Here is a 19,400-nt window from a genome sequence, read left to right as displayed (position 1 = left end):
AAAAGGGAGGTGAAAGTTGATACTGAACCATTGGAAATGATGCTGGTGAGATAGTAATAGGGGACAAAGAAATGGCAAATGAACTTAATGAATACTTTACAGCAGTCTTCACTATGGAAGACATTAGCAGTGTGCCTGAGGTCCATGAATGTCAGAGAGCAGGAGTGAGTTTCATTGCTATTACGAAGAAACAAGTGCTAGTAAACTGAAAGTTTTTTAGGTGGACAAGTCACCTGGACCAGATAGACTACATCCCAGAATTCGGAGAGAGATTGCTGAAGAGATAATGAATGCATTTGTCATGATCTTTCAAGAATTTCTTGATTCTGGCATGGTCCTGGAAAATTGCAAATGTCATGCCACTCCTTAAGAAGGGAGGAAGGCGAAAGAAAGGAAATTATAGGCCAGTTAGCCTAACCTCAGTGGTTGGAATCCATTATTAAAGATGAGATTTCGGGGTTCTTGGAGACTAATGATAAAAAAAAAGTCAAAGTCAGCATGATTTCTGTAAAGGGAAATCTTGACTGACAAATCTGTTAGAATTCTTTGAGGAAGTAACAAGCAGGATTGATAAGGAAGAGGCAGTGGATGTTGCTTACTTGGATTTTCAGAAGGCATTTGATAAGGTGCCACACATAAGGCTGCTTGACAAGATAAAATCCTATGGCATTACAGGAAAGATATTGGCATGGATAGAGGAATGGCTGACGGACAGAAGGCAGTGAGTGGAAATAAAGGGGGACCTTTTCTGGTTGGCTGCCAATGACTAGTGGTGTACCTCAGGGGTCAGTATTGAGACTGCTACTTTTCACATTTTTTGTTAATGGTTTAGATAAAGGCATTGATGGCTTTGTGGCAAAGCTTGCAGATGTTACGAAGATAGGTGGAGGGGTAGATTGTGCTGAGGAAGCAATGCGGTTGCAGCAGGACAAAAAACAAATTGGAAGAATGGGCAAAAAAATTGGCAGATAGAATACAGTACTCATGAGGAAATCTGCAGATGCTGGAAATTCAAGCAACACACACAAAATGCTGGTGGAACACAGCAGGCCAGGCAGCATCTATAGGGAGAAGTGCTGTCAACATTTCGGGCCAAGACCCTTCGTCAGGACTAACTGAAAGGAAAGATAGTAAGAGATTTGAAAGTAGGAGGGGGGAGGGGAAAATGCAAAATGATAGGAGAAGACTGGAGGGGGTGGGGTGAAGCTGAGAGCCGGAAAGGTGATTGGCAAAAGGGATACAGAGCTGGAGAAGGGAAAGGATCATGGGACGGGAGGCCTAGGGAGAAAGAAAGGGGGAGGGGAGCACCAGAGGGAGATGGAGAACAGGCAGAGTGATGGGCAGAGAGAAAAAAAGGGAGGAGGGGTGAAAAAACTAAATATATCAGGGATGGGAGAAGGAGGGGAGGAGGGGCATTAACGGAAGTTAGAGAAGTCAATGTTCATGCCATCAGGTTGGAGGCTACCCAGCCGGTATATAAGGTGTTGTTCCTCCAACCTGAGTGTGGCTTCATCTTGACAGTAGAGGAGGCCATGGATAGACATAATCAGAATGGGAATAGGACATGGAATTAAAATGTGTGGCAGTCAACAGTGCTTCTCCCTATAGATGCTGCCTGGCCTGCTGCATTCCACCAGCATTTTGTGTGTGTAGATACAATACAGTGTTAGGAAATGTATGATAATGCATTTTGGCAAAAGGAACAATACTGTGGACTATTACCTAAATGGAGAGAAAATTCAAACATCAGAGGTGCAGATGGACTTAGGAGTCCTTGTACAAGTTGAGTCTGTGGTAAAGAAGACAAATGCAATGTTGGCATTTATTTCAAGGGGAATAGAATATAAAAGCAAGGAGATAATGCTGAGGCTTTGTAAGACACTAGTCAGGCCACACTTGGAGTATTGTCAATGGTTTTGGGCCCCATATCTGAGAAAGGATGTGTTGTCATTGGAGAGAGTCCAGAGGAAGTTCAAGAGGATGATTCTGGGAATGAAGGGGTTAACATATGAGGCGTTTTTGGCAGCTTTTGGCCTGTACTCACTGGGATTTAGGAGAATATGAGGGTACATTAAAAGCAGAAGTTGATCATTTTCTTATTGGTCAGGGCATCAAAGGATATGGTGAGAAGGCAGGTGTATGGGGTTGAGTGGGATCCGGGATCAGCCATGATGAAATGGCAGAGTAGAGTCGATGGGCTGAATGGTTAATTCTGCTCCAATGTCTTATGGTCTTACAGTCAAAAAAGACTTTGTGGTTATAGCCAATCCATAAGGTCAAGATTGTACAACACAGAAACAAAACAGAAATATGCCCAGCTCCATCAGGGTGATCGTCCAGAGCTAGTCTCAGTTTCCTGCATTTGTCCACCATCCTTCTAAACCTTTCCCATCCATGCATCTGTCCATAAATACAAGAGATTCTGCAAATGCTGGGAATCTTGAGCAACGTACACAGAAAGCTCTAGGAACTCAGCAAATGAGGCACATCTGTGGAGGGGAATAAACAGCCAACATTTCAGGCTGAGACCTTTCACCATGACTTGAAAGTAAGAGACAGATGCCAGAATAAGAAGGTTGGGAGACGGGAAGGTGTACACGCTTGACAGGTGATAGATGAGGAATAAAGTGTGTGAGAAGTTGGATTCGTGAAGATAGAGGGATAGGTGGAAGAGATATAGAGCTGAAGAAGAAGGAATCTGATAGAGGAGAACAGTGGATGGTGGAAGAATGGGAAGGAGGAGCAAATGCCAGAGGGAGGTGAGGAAAAGAGCGGGGGCGAGAGGGTAAACTGAGTGGCGAATGGAAAAAGAGAGAAGGACAGAGGGGAAAATATTAAAGCATAGTAAGGGCTACTTCTTCAGCATCTCTGAATTAAAATCACAGAACTCCCAACAAACAAGTAGTACCTTCACCAAATAGGCACAGAGGGAGATATTTCACCTCCAATTTCTCAAGGAGAATTAAGTATTTGCTTTAAATGATAACTTGTGTCACATTCCACAATCAATGGGGTTCCACTAGTCTGTCTCAGCACCTCAGCCACTGGCTTTCTTGAGACTTAGGTAACGTTTAAATCCATGAAAGTTCCTGGCAGCATTGCTTCATCTGCAGGCCCTGGCTGGCTCCACTCCGGGCTGGTGGCCTGGTTGTTTTGCTCACTCATGTGAGATGCCTCAGTGGTCCCTGCCTCTGTGTGGACCATCTGAACAACATGAACTTTATTGACAACCTTTTTCCTCAGCAAGCAGTTGAAAACTTTCTTGAAGCCCTTGCGGAAGTGTTTGGAGACCAGGGCGTAGACAATAGGGTTGAGGCAGGAGTTAGCATAGGACATGCAGTGTGACAAAAGTCTGAAAACATAGGTGGCTTGGTTAAGTGGGAAGTGGCCAAACCAGAAACATAAAATAACTAAGTGGTGGGGAAGCCAACAAAGGCAGAAGAGAACAGCCACAATGATGATCATCTTGGTGACTTTGCGCTTGGCTTTCTTAGACTCAGACATGTTTTCTATAGGTTCTACAGATGTCCAGAGGTAGCGGATGGTCCTGGTGTATGCTAAGCTCAGGATCAGCACTGGAATGATATATCCACAGAGGAAGGTAGCAATGTCCATAACTTTGCGACTGTAATCGCCCCAGACTGGGAAGCAGAGAGTGAGGTCTCTGTAATGGATGACTTGGTAGTAGCTGAGGTAGGGACCTGCAAAGACAAATGAGATCGCCCAGATGATGCAGATGGTGATTGTGGCATTTCGGGGAGTGCGCAGTTCTCGGGATCTCAGTGGGTATCGAATCGCCAGGTACCTACAAGGCAAGGTAAGGTTGAAAACCATCAGGTTAATCAGTCCACACAGTGCATGCAATAGACCAAGGTGAATGAGGTTTAAATTGGTCTTGGGTAACAGCACAATGCAAGTAACACTAAAGGCAAACCTTTCTCATGGCATTGCCCCAGATGGTCTCATAGTGGAAATATCTACAAAGCATAGCAGAATGTGTGAAGCACATTATTAATGTGTATGACAAACTTTCTGAGCAAAAATGACTACAAGCTACCCACTTGAGAGACCTGTATCCCTCCCAAGCTCCTACATACACTTGTCAACCAGTATCTCTTCATTTCAACATCCCTTCCACCAGTTCAACACACTTACTGATATGTGGTATAACTGATTGTTCATTCAGTGTATCTCTGGGTCCTGGAAACCCATTCCCCACAGTATTTTGCTTTTCTCTGCCCCTGGAACCTTCTACTGGCAAGCTGCAGTCAGTAGTGGGGGTGGAGGGGGGTAGATTTGGCATTGTTCTAGTGAAATCCTATTCCGTTCAACTAGATATTCAGAAGAATAACCAATGGATGACCTGCATTTGCTAGTTAATCACTGGTCCCCAAGGTGAAGACTGGTGCCAAATCAAAGCACAAATGTGTAGTGACGACCCTGTGATCTCCGTCTCAGAGGTCGATGTTAGGCTGTCTTTAAAGAGACTGAACACTGGCAAGGCCGAAGGTCCCGATCGAGTACCTGGTAAGGCTCTGAAAACCAATGCCAACCAACTGCAGGAGTACTCAAGGACATTTTCAACCTCTCACTGCTATGGGCAGAAGTTCCCACTTGCTTCAAAAAGGCAACAATTATACCAGTGCCTAAGAAGAATAACATGGGCTGCCTTAATGACTATCGCCCAGTAGCACTCACATCAACAGTGATGAAATGCTTTGAGAGGTTGATCATGACTAGACTGAACTCCTGCCTCAGCAAGGACCTGGATCCATTGCAATTTGCCTATCGCCACAATATGTCAATGGCTCTCCACACAGCTTTAGACCACCTGGACAACACAAACACCAATGTTAGAATGTAGTTCATCAACTATAGCTCAGCATTTAATGCCATCATTCCCACAATCCTGATTGAGAAGTTGCAGAACCTGGGCCTCTGTACCTCCCTCTGCAATTGGATCCTTGACTTCCTAACTGGAAGACCACAATCTGTGTGGATTGGTGATAACACCTCCTCCTCGCTGATGATCAACGCTGGTGCACCTCAGGGATGTGTGCTTAGCCCGCTGCTCTACTCTCTGTATACACATGACTGTGTGGCTAGGCATAGCTCAAATACCATCTATAAATTTGCTGACAATACAACCATTGTTGGTAGAATCTCAGTTGGTGACAAATGGGCATACAGGAGTGAGATATGCCAACTAGTGGAGTGGTGCTGCTGCAGCAACCTGGGACTCAACGTCAGTAAGACGAAAGACCTGATTTTGGATTTCAGGAAGGTTAAGATGAAGGAACACATACCAATCCTCATAGAAGGATCAGAAGTGGAGAGAGTGAGCAGCTTCAAGTTCCTGGATGTCAAAGTCTCTGAGGATCTAACCTGGTCCCAACATATCGATGTAGTTATAAAGAAGGCAAGAGTGACTATACTTTATTAGGAGTTTGAAGAGATTTGGCATGTCAACAAATACACTCAAAAACTTCTATAGTTGTACCATGGAGTGCATTCTGACAGGCTGCATCACTGTCTGGTATGGAGGAGCTACTGCACAGGACCGAAAGAAGCTGCAGAGGGTTGTAAATCTAGTCAGCTCCACCTTGACCGCTAACCTACAAACTACCCAGGACATCTTTAGGGAGCGGTGACTCAGAAAGGCAACGTCCATTATTAAGGACCTCCAGCACCCAGGGCATGCCCTTTTCTCACTGTTACCATCAGGTAGGAGGTACAGAAGCCTGAAGGCACACACTCAGCGATTCAGGAACAGCTTCTTCCCCTCTGCCATCCGATTCCTAAATGGACATTGAATCTTTGGATACCACCTCACTTTTTTTTAATATATAGTGTTTCCATTTTTGCACTTTTTAAAATCTATTCAATATACATAATTTATTTACTGGTTTTTATTTTTATTTCATTATTATATTACTGTTTTTTCTCTGCTAGATTATGTACTGCTATTAACAAATTTCACGTCACATGCCGGTGATAATAAACCTGATTCTGATTCTGATTATAAACTAGGAGCTTTTCTGGAATAGTGAAGCCCAGCTGCTCAATTCATCTGTACCTAAAAACATCTATGAAATCTTTGTGGAGGAGGGGTGGGGGGTGGGTGTAAGAAAACACAACCCAAACTGTCTGCCTCTCTCTCAAGCTGTGAACTCCACCGGTTCAATGCCTAAAGACACCGTGATTGTCAGAATCTTAACCCGAAGGAATTTACAAGCGAAGCTATCTGATTGCTAGGATGTCCTTACAGAAATCATCCCACCTACCACCTCCTAGATTTCAGCTAACACTGAGATTTGTTGCACCAGACACCAGTCAGTAATGAATCTGCACAAAGGTGATCAATGTAGACGCTCGATATCTAAAACAAAAATGCAAAATGTTGGAAACACTCAACAGGTCAGATAAGGTCTGCAGAGAGGGACAGATAAAGAATACTTTATCTGGGGAGGGGAAAGGGGAAGAGTCAGGGACTAGAAAGTACCCCTGTGGCTGTACACCTTGACAATCAGTACTCCTGTTTGAGTACTGTTGGGTGGGTGGACAGGCTACCTAGGGGAAACAACAGTAAGGTCTTTGACAAGGTCCTGAATGGGAGGTTAGTTAGGAAGATTCAGTCGCTAGGTATACATGGTGAGGTAGTAAATTGGATTAGACATTGGCTCAATGGGAGAAGTCAGAGAGTGGTAGTGGAGGGTTGCTTCTCTGAGTGGAGGCCTGTGACTAGTGGTGTGCCACAGGGATCAGTGCTGGGTCCATAGTTATTTGGCATCTATATCAATGATCTGGATGATAATGTGATAAATTGGATCAGCAAATTTGTTGATGATACAAAGATTGGAGGTGTAGTGGACACTGAGGAAGGTTTTCAAAGCTTGCAGAGGGATTTGGACCAGCTGGAAAAATGGGCTGAAAAATGGCAGATGGAGTTTAATACAGACAAGTGTAAGGTATTGCACTTTGCAAGGAAAAATCAAGGTAGAACATACAAGGTAAATGGTGGGACACTGAGGAGTGCAGTAGAACAGAGGGATCTGGGAGTACAGATACATAATTCCCTAAAAGTGGCGTCACAGGTAGATAGGGTAGTAAAGAGAGCTTTTGGTACGTTGGCCTTTATAAATCAAAGTATTGAGTATAAGAGTTGGAATGTTATGGTGAGGTTGTATAAGGCATTGGTGAGGCCCAATTTGGAGTATTGTGTGCAGTTTTGGTCACCAAATTACAGGAAGGATATTAATAAGGTTGAAAGAGTGCAGAGCAGGTTTACAAGGATGTTGCCGGGACTTGAGAAACTGAGTTACAGAGAAAGGTTGAATAAGTTAGAACTTTATTCCCTGGAGCGTGGAAGAATGAGGGGAGATCTGATAGAGATATATAAAATTATGATGCGTATAGATAGAGAGAATGCAAGCAGACTTTTTCCACTGAGGCTAGGGGAGAAAAAAATGAGAGGACATGGGTTAAGGGTGAAGGGGGAAAGTTTAAAGGGAACATGGGGGGGGGGCTTCTTCACACAGAGAGTGGTGGGAGTGTGGAATGAGCTGCCAGATGAAGTGGAAAATGCAGGCTCACTTTTAACATTTAACAAAAACTTGGACAGGTACTTGGATGAGAGGTGTATGGAGGGATATGGGCCAGATGCAGGTCAGTGGGATGAAGCAGAAAAATGGTTCAGCACAGCCAAGAAGGGCCAAAAGGCCTGTTTCTGTGCTGTAATGTTCTATGGTTCTGTGGTGTGTCTCTGACACAGAGTCTGGCCCTGTGGCTCAGAAGGGTAGGGAAGGGAAGAGGAAGGCAGTAGTGATAGGGAACTCTATAGTTAGGGGGTCAGCAGGTGATTCTGTGGACACAGTTAAGAAACTAAGGTAGTTTGCCTCCCAGGTGTCAGGTTCCAGGATGTTTCAGATTGCGTCCAAGATCTCCTGTGGTGGGAGGGAGAACAGACAGAGGTCGTGGTAAATATTGGTACCAATGTCATAGGTAGGAAAAGGGAAGAGGTCCTGAAAAAAGACTACAGGGAGTTAGGAAGGGATATGAGTAGTGGTAGTGTAAATGTTTCAAAAAGGACAGGGAGGGAGGCAAAAGAGGTAGGGGGTGTGGCACTGTTGATCAGAGATAGTGTCACAGCTACAGAAAAGGTGGACGGCATGGAGGGATTGTCTACGGAGTCTCTGTGGGTGGAGGTTAGAAACAGGAAGGGGTCAGTAACTTTACTGGGTGTTTTTTATAGGCCACCCAATAGTAACAGGGATATTAAGGAGCAGATAGAGAAACAGATCCTGGAAGGGTGTAATAACAACAGACTTGTCATGATGGGAGATTTTAATTTCCAAAATATCAATTGGCATCTCCCTAGAGCAAGGGGTTTAGATGGGGTGGAGTTTGTTAGGTGTGTTCAGGAAGGTTTCTTGACACAATATGTAGATAAGCCTACAAGAGGAGAGGATGTACATGACTTGGTATTGGGAAATGAACCTGGTCAGGTGTCAGATCTTTCAGTGGGAGAGCATTTTAGAGATAGTGATCATAATTCTGTCTCCTTTACAATAGCATTGGAGAGAGATAGGAACAGACAAGTTAGAAAAGCATTTAATTGGAGTAAGGAGAATTATGAGGCAATCAGGCAGGAAATTGGAGGCTTAAACTGGAAACAGATGTTCTCAGGGAAAAGTATGGAAGAAATGTGGCAAATATTCAGGGGATATTTGTGTGGAGTTCTGTCTAGGTATGTTCCAATGAGACAGGAAAGCTATGGTAGGGCACAGGAACCATGGTATACAAAGGCTGTAATAAATCTAGTCAAGAAAAAAGAAAAGCTTACGAAAGGTTCAGAGAGCTAGGTAATGTTAGAGATCTAGAAAATTATAAGGCTACTAGGAAGGAGCTTAAGAGGGAAATTAGGAGAGCCAGAATGGGCCACAAGAATGGGCAGGATTAAGGAAAACCCCAAGGCATTCTACAAGTATGTGAAGAGCAAGAGGACACGACATGAAAGAATAGGACCTATCAAGTGTGACAGTGGGAAAGTGTGTATGGAACTGGAGGAAATAGCAGAGGTACTTAATGAATACTTTGCTTCAGTATTCACTATGGAAAAGGACCTTAGTGATTGTAGTGATGATTTTCAGCAGACTGAAAAGCTTGAGCATGTAGATATTAAGAAAGAGGATGTGCTGGAACTTTTGGAAAGCATCAAGTTGGATAAGTTGCCGGGACCGGATGAGATTTACCCCAGGCTAATGTGGCAGGCGAGGAAGGAGATTGCTGAGCCTCTCGCAATGATCTTTGTATCATCAATGGGGACAGGTGAAGTTCCAGAGGATTGGAGGGTTGCGGATGTTGTTCCTTTATACAAGAAAGGGGGTAGAGATAGCCCAGGAAATTATAGACCAGTGAGTCTTACCTCAGTGGTTGGTAAGTTGAAGGAGAAGATCCTGAGAGGCAGGATTTATGAACATTTGGAGAGGTATAATATGATTAGGAATAGTCAGCATGGCTTTGTCAAGGGCAGGTCGTGCCTTACAAGCCTGATTGAATTTTTTGAGGATGTGACTAAACACGTTGATGAAGGAGGATCAGTAGATGTGGTGTATATGGATTTCAGCAAGGCATTTGATAAGGTACCCCATGCAAGGCTTATTGATAAAGTAAGGAGGCATGGGATCCAAGGGAACATTGCTTTGTGGATCCAGAACTGGCTTGCCTACAATAGGCAAAGAGTGTTGTAGACGGGTCATATTCTGCATGGAGGTTAGTCACCAGTGGGGTGCCTCAGGGATCTGTTCTGGGACCCTAACTCTTCATGATTTTTATAAATAACCTGGATGAGGAAGTGGAGGGAATGGTTAGTAAGTTTGCTGATGACACAAATGTTGGGGGTGTCATGGATAGTGTGGAGGGCTGTCAGAGGTTACAGCGGGACATTGATAGGATGCAAAACTGGGCTGAGAAGTGGCAGATGGAGTTCAACCCAGATAAGTGTGAAATGGTTCATTTTGGTAGGTCAAGTATGATGGCAGAATATAGAATTAATGGTAAGACTCTTAGCAGTGTGGAGGATCAGAGGGATCTTGGGGTCTGTCCATAGGATGCTCAAAGCAGCTGCGTAGGTTGACTCTGTGGTTAAGAAGGTGTATGATGTATTGGCCTTCATCAATCATGGAATCGAATTTAGGAGCTGAGAGGTAATGTTACAGCTATATAGGACCCTGGTCAGACCCTACTTGGAGTACTGTGCTCAGTTCTGGTCGCCTCACTATAGGAAAGCTGTGGAAGCCATAGAAAGGGTGCAGAGGAGATTTACAAGGATGTTGCCTGGATTGGGGAGCATGCCTTATGAGAATAGTTTGAGTGAACTCGGCCTTTTCTCCTTGGAGCGATGGAGGATGAGAGGTGACCTGATAGAGTTGTATAAGATAATGATAGGCATTGATCCTGTGGATAGTCTGAGGCTTTTCCCAGGGTTGAAATGGCTGCCACAAGAGGACACAGGTTTAAGGTGCTGGGGAGTAGGTACTGAGGAGATGTCAGGGGTAAGTTTTTTACTCAGAGAGTGGTGAGTGCGTGGAATGGGCTGCCGGCAACGGTAGTAGAGACGGATATGATAGGGTCTTTCAAGAGACTTTTAGATAGGTACATGGAGCTTAGTGAAATAGAGGGCTATAGGTAAGCCTAGTAATTTCTGAGGTAGGGACATGTTCGGTACAACCTTGTGGGGTGAAGGGCCTGTATTGTGCTGTAGGTTTTCTATGTTTCTATGTTTCTACTTTCTCATTTAAACCAATAATGAGGTATCAGATTGGACAGTACTAACACTAAAACTGAGATTGAGACTGGTATTGACAACAAATTCAAAATGGGACTTGGGATGGATGTGAGTTTGGAATTGGGCTGTCCTCTGTTTGATATTTTGAGGTATCATAATGATTGGATAATGGATAATGATTGCTCACAAGATCCCAAGGATCAAAGAGGCATAGCTGGAACACTTTCAAGTATAAAGGAATGCTGCAAGTGGTCTGCAGGTAAGGTTGAAACTGTGGAGAGAGAAACAGATGTTTGAGGTCAATTGCTTTTCATCAAAACTTTAGTAAAGGAAATTAGTTACAAATAAGAGCAAGCTGTCACCTTTTGATTACCAAAAACAGAGTAAATAAAAATCTCTGTGCCTACTGAGATAGAGGAACAGGAAAATCTGAAAGTACAAAAGCAACCATCGCTAGAAGTTGCACAGAAAATAATTGTACGAACATAATGGTACAAAGCCAGCCTTCCTGCTGGTCCAGATACATAAGTGGTGAAATTATACTAGTGTGATGTATGAAAGAAGGAATGGGAGATTTGCTGACAATCATATTGAGGAGCAGAGGAGACTCCAGTGCAGTAGGAACAATGATGTGGATATTTCAGTCTGAGTGGCCTCTTTCTACGTAAACCTCACTCAACTCCAGTGAAAGCCAAAGTGCTCAATGAACATTTGGATAAAATTTGCTTTACCTATTTCTGATATTTTTTTTGGACTATTTGTGTGCCATACTTTGCCAGAGCCTTGGCGACCACTTATTTTTTCAAGTGGTTGTCTTAGAGGAAAGATTCTGTGAGTGGTCCCCCACGTCCTTCTCACAGTGCAGTGTTTTTTTTTAAAGGCCGAGTTGTGAGCTGGACACTCAACCAGGCACAGATGAAAAGCGTGTCCGGGAATGGCCCAACTGGATTCAAACTCGGGAACCTTCACTCCGGAGTCTGGTGCTGATGTCACTGCGTCACCACCCGGACATTTCTGATGTGTGCATTGCAATTTATAGAATCATAAAAATGAAGGTGCAATGTCGCAATGAAATGGAAATACTCGAATCATGTTTCTCCCTCATTGCTACTCTGTTCAAATTAGACCCAACTTCAGGACCGCCCACCCACCAACATCCGTTACCTTTGAACAGCATGGCATTTGGCAGCTGATGATGAGTTTAGCTTTATAAACTTGCCCATCACAGAGCAATGAACAAAAATACATTCTCAGAAAACTGCCATGAAGTGATATTGGAAATCAGTCACACCTGTGCTGGATCACTGCCTGGGGAAACAGCCTCGCACTGTCAGGATGGAGTAATGTTGGCCTCACTACACTCACACTTATCCCAACATCTCAAAGAGATTCACCCTGGTGATGCCGGCTGAGATCCTCCAGCATTGTGTGTGTGTGTTGTTTGGACATTCCAAATTGTTTCCTAGCTCCTGTGTCTTTGTTGCTGTATATTGGAGTTATCAAGAATTACACAGCCATATATCACCACCTGCCCACCCACACTAATCCAATTTGTCCACATCAGGACTATATTGGTCATTTAAGTGATAATGCTCCAACCTCTAGAAAAGCACAGGCTGACAAAACTCTGTTAATCAAGGTCGTGGAAAACATTCAGGTTGAGATGCGGATATATGTGTTTATGTGCTAACACTGACATCCGACATCCTGAAATGTTAAATTATCTCATTCAGTCATTTCTTCCTACAGTTTTCTTCGGGTGTTTTGGGAAACCTGATAAAAACCTGTTGTTTGTGGTCATTCCATTGCGGAAACATCCACCATAAATATCAGGGGTGATTGGTAGGAGGGAAGCGTGGGTCTTTTGGCATTAGGAGTTTATAACTCATGGTCATTGCCAGGAAGGCTGAACGAGGCAACCTGTCTGTCACTAATTCCGCCATCCAATGCTGGACTGGCAGTGTGAAGTCTTTGCGGATTGGGAGCGGCAAACAACGCGGACAGATTGGTAAATGTGGTTCGGGGGTAGCAGGGTGACTGTCTTCATTGAAGAAACCAGACAGAGAGAGAGAGAGAGAGACACACACACACACACACACACACACACACACACACACACACACACACACACACACACACACACACACACACACACACACACACACACACACACACACACACACACACACACACACACACACACACACACACACACACACACCCAAATGAACCAACCAAAGACTGCCTGACTGCCTGCCCCCTTGTTGGGACACCCCAAGCACCCCTGCAGAAGGGAGCACGCTGTGTTCAGCACTGTCTGGACATCTTCAGGACCAGTAGGGCCGAACAACAAAACTAACACATCACAGGTAACATTATGGACAATATACTCAATCCCTGCCCCTTCCCAGGCATGTGGAAGCTGTCCTGTGTCACCCCGCACACAATACTAACCCATTTTGACCCACTACACATTTGAGTTATTTGGAGACGCAAGAGATTGCAGGTGCTGGGATCTAGAGCAACAAGCAAACATCTGGAAGAACTCAACGGGTCAGGCAGCATCTGTGGAGGGAGAGGAATGTCGGAACAACGGGTCGGGGGGTAACCGGTAGGGTAGATCTACTGAGGCGACACCTCACCTGTGAGTCGGCTGGTGTGGTATACTGCATCCGGTGCTCCCGGTGTGGCCTTTTATATATTGGTGAGACCTGACGCAGACTGGGAGACCGTTTTGCTGAACACCTACGCTCGGTCTGCCAGAGAAAGCAGGATCTCCCAGTGGCCACACATTTTAATTCCATGTCCCATTCCCATTCTGATATGTCAATACATGGCCTCCTCTATTGTCAAAATGAATCCAAACTCAGGTTGGAGGAACAACACTTTATATACTGGCTGGGTAGCCTCCAACCTGATGGCATGAACATTGACTTCTCTAACTTCCATTAATGCCCCTCCTCCCCTTCTTACCCCATCCCTGACATATTTAGTTGTTTGCCTGTTCTCCATCTCCCTCTGGTGCTCCCCCCCTTCCTTTCTTTCTCCTGAGGCCTCCCGTCCCATGATCCTTTCCCTTCTCCAGCTCTGTATCACTTTCGCCATTCACCTTTCCAGCTCTTAGCTTCATCCACCCCCTCTGGTCTTCTCCTATCATTTTGCCTTTCCCCCTCCCCCCACTACTTTCAAATCTCTTACTATCTTTCCTTTCAGTTTGTCCTGACGAAGGGTCTCGGCCCGAAACGTCGACAGCGCTTCTCCCTATGGATGCTACCTGGCCTGCTGTGTTCTACCAGCATTTTGTGTGTGGTGTGGGTAGATCTAGTCGTGGTTTCTCTTCAAATAGTGAGACACACTTAAACTCAATACTTTCTTTCCCAGAAGTTGCTGAGTGAGAACCTCTGCTGGGTGAGAAGCTGACAGTGATGCAGGTGGATGCTTCCCTGGTGTCATGGATTATGGATTACCTGACTGGCCGACCACAGTACGTACACTTGCAACACTATGTGTCAGACAGAGTGGTCAGCAGCACTGGGGCTCCACAGGGGACTGTCCTGTCTCCCTTTCTCTTCACCATCTACACCTCGGACTTCAACTACTGCACAGAGTCTTGCCATCTTCAGAAGTTTTCTGATGACTCTGCCATAGTTGGATGCATCAGCAAGGGAGATGAGGCAGAGTACGGGGCTACGGTGGGAAACTTTGTCACATGGTGTGAGCAGAATCATCTGCAGCTTAATGTGAAAAAGACTAAAGAGCTGGTGATGGACCTGAGGAGGGCTAAGGCACCGGTGACCCCTGTTTCCATCCAAGGGGTCAGTGTGGACATGGTGGAGGATTACAAATACCTGGGGATACGAATTGACAATAAACTGGACTGGTCAAAGAACACTGAGGCTGTCTACAAGAAGGGTCAGAGCCATCTCTATTTCCTGAGGAGACTGAGGTCCTTTAACATCTGCAGGATGATGCTGAGGATGTTCTATGAGTCTGTGGTGGCCAGTGCTATCATGTTTGCTGTTATGTGCTGGGGCAGCAGGCTGAGGGTAGCAGACACCAACAGAATCAACAAACTCATTGGTAAGGGTGGAACTGAGCGGGGCTGAGTGGGGGTGGAACTGAGCGTCATAGGAAGTCATTTCTGCCTGTGGCCATCAAACTTTACAACTCCTCCCTCGGAGTGTCAGACACCCTGAGCCAATAGGCTGGTCCTGGACTTTTTTCCACTTAGTATTTAATTATTTAGGGTTTTATATTGCTATATTTCTACACTATTCTTGGTTGGTGCGACTGTAACGAAACCCAATTTCCCTCGGGATCAATAAAGTATGTCTGTCCGTCTGTCTGTCTGTCTGTATACGGGCTGCTGAGAGCGCGGGCTCTCGCTTAAAGTAACGCCTTCGTGGGAAGTACGCCGGAAAACTACCGAAGGACAATGCATTAAAGGACGAATTACAGAGGAGTGGTTTATATTAGAAGGGGGAATAAAAAATGTAATGGTTTCAATTGTAATTCGGATGGAGTGACACGCTTTTGGAGAGGCGGTCGATTTTCGGACAGTTGGACAGCAGGACTGTGACTGGCCGTCCAGGCGCGCCTCCTTCTACCACATACCTACCTGTTCCTGAGGAAGACGTGACGGAAGCTATCTTCTATGGAGTTCTTGGGCGGATGATCGACTAACACGGGACCCACAGGCTTTGCTCTGGATGGGACAGTTGCTTGATAGGACGGATGGGTAAGTAGTTTAGGAGATGGCGCCTTCGGGACCGGAGGATTACAGATGTCCATTGTCAGCTGGAACACCTCCGCTTTAAGCGGCCGTGGGCCAGGGATTTCCACAAATCCCAGGAACTGTACAAGGGGGCTTGAATCTCCCCATTATCCGCTTGTGGCTTGTCCCCCTGATAATATCTTCTAGTGGCAGAGCGCCTGTTTTGGGAGTCTGCTGCTGGGTGCAGCGTGTCCTGTCCCATGGGGCCCACCCGTTGTCATTGGCTGGGATGTCGGTTACACCTTCCTTGGACGGGTGGGTACACCGTCTCCCCGGAACTGAGGACAGAACAGCGCCATTTAGATATCCATTTTGGATGCTTTCTATTTAATATAAAACACAAAACTGCTGGAACCCCTCGCTGATCAGGCAGCATCTGCGGGAAGAGAAACAGCTAAGGTTGAGATGAAAGGAAAGGAGACAGAGGAACGCGTTACCGGCAGGGACCGTTGGGTGAGGGGAGTGTCTCAGACAGGGTGACCACGGGTCTGAAGCTGTCAACGAGGTTATCTGTCCACTAGAGAATGGGAGAGGCTTGAGCGAGGTAGATCAGTGTGTTGGAGGAACAGTCACCATTTCAAGTTGGGGACTTCGAAGGCAGAAGCTCAAACATAAATCGTTCACTATTGCTTTCTCCACAGATGCTCGCTGACCTGCTGAAGGGTTTCGAGCGTGTTATTTTTTTCACTGACATCCAACATCTCTAGTTCTTTCTATATTTTGATTATTGCCATTTGCGCAGAGCGCTATATGAGATAATTCTTACCCTCGGTCATTAGACTCCATAATGAGTCAACCTATACCCGGGGAAGCGATGACTGCTCCACCCCCTCCTGTTAGACTGCTTTTAACCTCGGGTTAAACTCTGTTTACCTCACCCTGTTAAGTGGACACCCTGCGCAATACCACCATCACTTCTTATCTGGACGCGTTGAATGTGCACCCATTGCTGTAGAATATTACGGTAATTCTTGCACTGCCATCTTTTCAATGTGAACTTGTAAATCTTGAAATCTTGATTTGTAATCTTGTATATCTTGTTTTTAAAATAACTTTTTTAAAATATTCTTTCTTACTCTTATTATTTCTTCTCCTCTGATATCTGTATATCAATCCACTTGTAATGTTACCGTGACACTGTAATTTCCTTTGGGACCAATAAAATATCTATCAATCTGTCTGTCTATCCAGCCCCAGCGCTGCTCCTGGTCTGAACACGCTGTATAAACTGACCTGTATTACTTGACAACGAATTCCAGATTCGTTGGACTCCCGGTTCATTAAAACAGTTTCCGCTCAGGGACAAGTACTGGGATAAAGGGCATAGTAGGGTCGTGGGGAGCCAGGGACTCGCCAAACCCAGTGCAGTCACCCCCTTCCCATCCCATGCTAAATTCACCACGTGTCTTCGGACTGCCCCCAAAGGATGCACAAAGCTCTCCAACAAGTTACTGCAGCTGGAGAAGCGAGCCGGATCCTGATCCGATCAGCAAAGCTGCCCCTCCCGAGTTCGCCACCCTCCCCGCTCCGCCTGCCAGCTCACCTGTCCACGGAGACTGCGGCCAGAGTGAAGCTGCTGGCGTACACAGTCAGGTAGATAAAGAAGTGTACAGCTTTACACATGAAGGAGCCGAAGACCCAGGAGTCCAGCGTGTATATGGTGGCCTGGAAGGGCACGCAGCAGAGGATGAAGCAGAGATCGGCCAGAGCCAGGTTCAGTATAAACAGGTTAGTGGTGTTACAGTTCATGGGGCCGTTCCGAAGCAGGACGGCTAGAACCAGGCTGTTGCCCAGAGTGCCAAGCAGGAAGATAAGGCAGAAGACACAGGGGACGATCACACTCTCGGGTCTCAGCTCCCAGCTCTGCGAGGAGTTCCATCTCTGGCTCCCGTTCATCTCCAGCACGACTGCACGCTGTCCTCGGGCCGCTTTAAAGCTCCGAGCCGGCTTTGCCACCCGTTGCCAAGGCGACCTGAACTCGCTTTTCCTCCCTGTCACATGAAGTGAAGTACGGGATGAAGTGGTTAAAAAGTTGGGAGACAGACCAGAGAGCACTCCGCTTCGCCGATTAGACCTCCAGAAGAACTGAGACACCGCGGACGCTGTTCCAGGCATGGAGATGGGACGTGGGAGGGGGAGCTGTGAATTTCTAAAAACACATTAAGTGAACATTCCAAAGGGCTGCTCACTCTAGTCCCCACTGATTGGGAAGTGTTGAGGAGGGAGGTGACGAGTGTTACTATCGTAGCACTAGAATTATAATTATTCGGTACAGAAAGAACCCTCCAACACAATTCGTCCATGTCGCCTAAGCTGTCAAACAGAGCCAGTCCCGCTTATAATGAACGGACAGCTTTCAATATTGTATGCTCAATGAATAAAGATCTCCTTCTGTAAAACTCTCTTATTTACTAGCCCTCAACCATCAGTCTCTTGGACAAAGGGGGATAACCACATTCACTTACCCATCCATTGAGAAAGCCAACTGCCTCACTTTAAACATAGAAACATAGAAAATAGGTGCAGGAGTAGGTCATTCAGCCCTTCGAGCCTGCACCGCCATTCAGTATGATCATGGCTGATCATCCAACTCAGAACCCTGTACCTGCTTTCTCTCCATACCCCCTGATCCCTTTAGCCACAAGGGCCACATCTAACTTCCTCTTAAATATAGCCAATGAACCGGCCTCAACTGTTTCCTGTGGCAGAGAATTCCACAGATTCACCACTCTCTGTGTGAAGAAGTTTTTCCTCATCTCGGTCCTAAAAGGCTTCCCCTTTATCCTTAAACTGTGACCCTCCGTTCTGGACTTCCCCAACATCGGAAACAATCTTCCTGCATCTAACCTGTCCAATCCCTTTAGAATTTTATACGTTTCAATAAGATCCCCCCTCAATCTTCTAAATTCCAGTGAGTATAAACCTAGTCAATCCAGTCTTTCTTCATATGAAAGTCCTGCCATCCCAGGAATCAATCTGGTGAACTTTCTTTGTACTCCCTCTATGGCAAGAATGTCTTTCCTCAGATTAGGGGACCAAAACTGCACACAATATTATAGGTGCAGTCTCACCAAGGCCTTGTACAACTGCAGTAGAACCTCCCTGCTCCTGTACTCAAATCCTTTTGCTATGAATGCCAACATACCATTTGCCTTTTTCACCGCCTGCTGTACCTGCATGCCCATCTTCAATGACTGGTGTACAATGACACCCAGGTCTCGTTGCACCTCCCCTTTTCCTAATCGGCCACTGTTCAGATAATAATCTGTTTCCCTGTTCTTGCAACCAAATGGATAACCTCACATTTATCCACATTAAATTGCATCTGCCATGAACTTGCCCACTCACCTAACCTATCCAAGTCACCCTGCATCCTCTTAGCATCCTCCTCACAGCTAACACCGCTGCCCAGCTTCGTGTCATTCGCAAACTTGGAGATGTTGCATTTAATTCCCTCTTCTAAATCATTAATATATATTGTAAACAACTGGGGTCCCAGCACTGAGCCTTGCGGTACCCCACTAGTCACTGCCTGCCATTCTGAAAAGGTCCCGTTTACTCCCACTCTTTGCTTCCTGTCTGCCAATCAATTCTCTATCCACATCGATACCATACCCCCAATACTGTGTGCCTTAAGTTTGCACACCAATCTCCTGTGTGGGACCTTGTCAAAAGCCTTTTGAAAATCTAAATATACCACATCCACTGGCTCTCCCCTATCCACTCTACTAATTACATCTTCAAAAAATTCTATAAGATTCGTCAGACATGACTTTCCTTTCACAAATCCATGCTGACTGATGTCCGATGATTTCACCTCTTTCCAAATGTGCTGTTATC

General features: G+C 45.6%; 1 protein-coding gene across 1 annotated transcript; it reads right to left on the bottom strand.

Annotated features, from left to right (window-relative positions):
- Positions 1-1,337: 1,337 nt before the first annotated feature.
- LOC140714965 (galanin receptor 2b-like) lies at positions 1,338-17,456 on the bottom strand. The gene is made up of 2 exons (XM_073026669.1): positions 17,104-17,456; positions 1,338-3,805 (listed from the first exon to the last, which is right to left on the bottom strand). The coding sequence occupies exons 1-2, from the start codon at positions 17,454-17,456 to the stop codon at positions 3,061-3,063; spliced, it is 1,098 nt and encodes a 365-aa protein (XP_072882770.1). The 3' UTR covers positions 1,338-3,060.
- Between the last annotated feature and the right edge of the window lie 1,944 nt (positions 17,457-19,400).

This window comes from Hemitrygon akajei, chromosome 22, assembly GCF_048418815.1.
Source record: "Hemitrygon akajei chromosome 22, sHemAka1.3, whole genome shotgun sequence".
NCBI lineage: Eukaryota > Metazoa > Chordata > Chondrichthyes > Myliobatiformes > Dasyatidae > Hemitrygon > Hemitrygon akajei.
The sequence above is the reverse complement of the archived record's forward strand: the minus strand, read 5'-3'. Positions and strand labels throughout refer to the sequence as shown.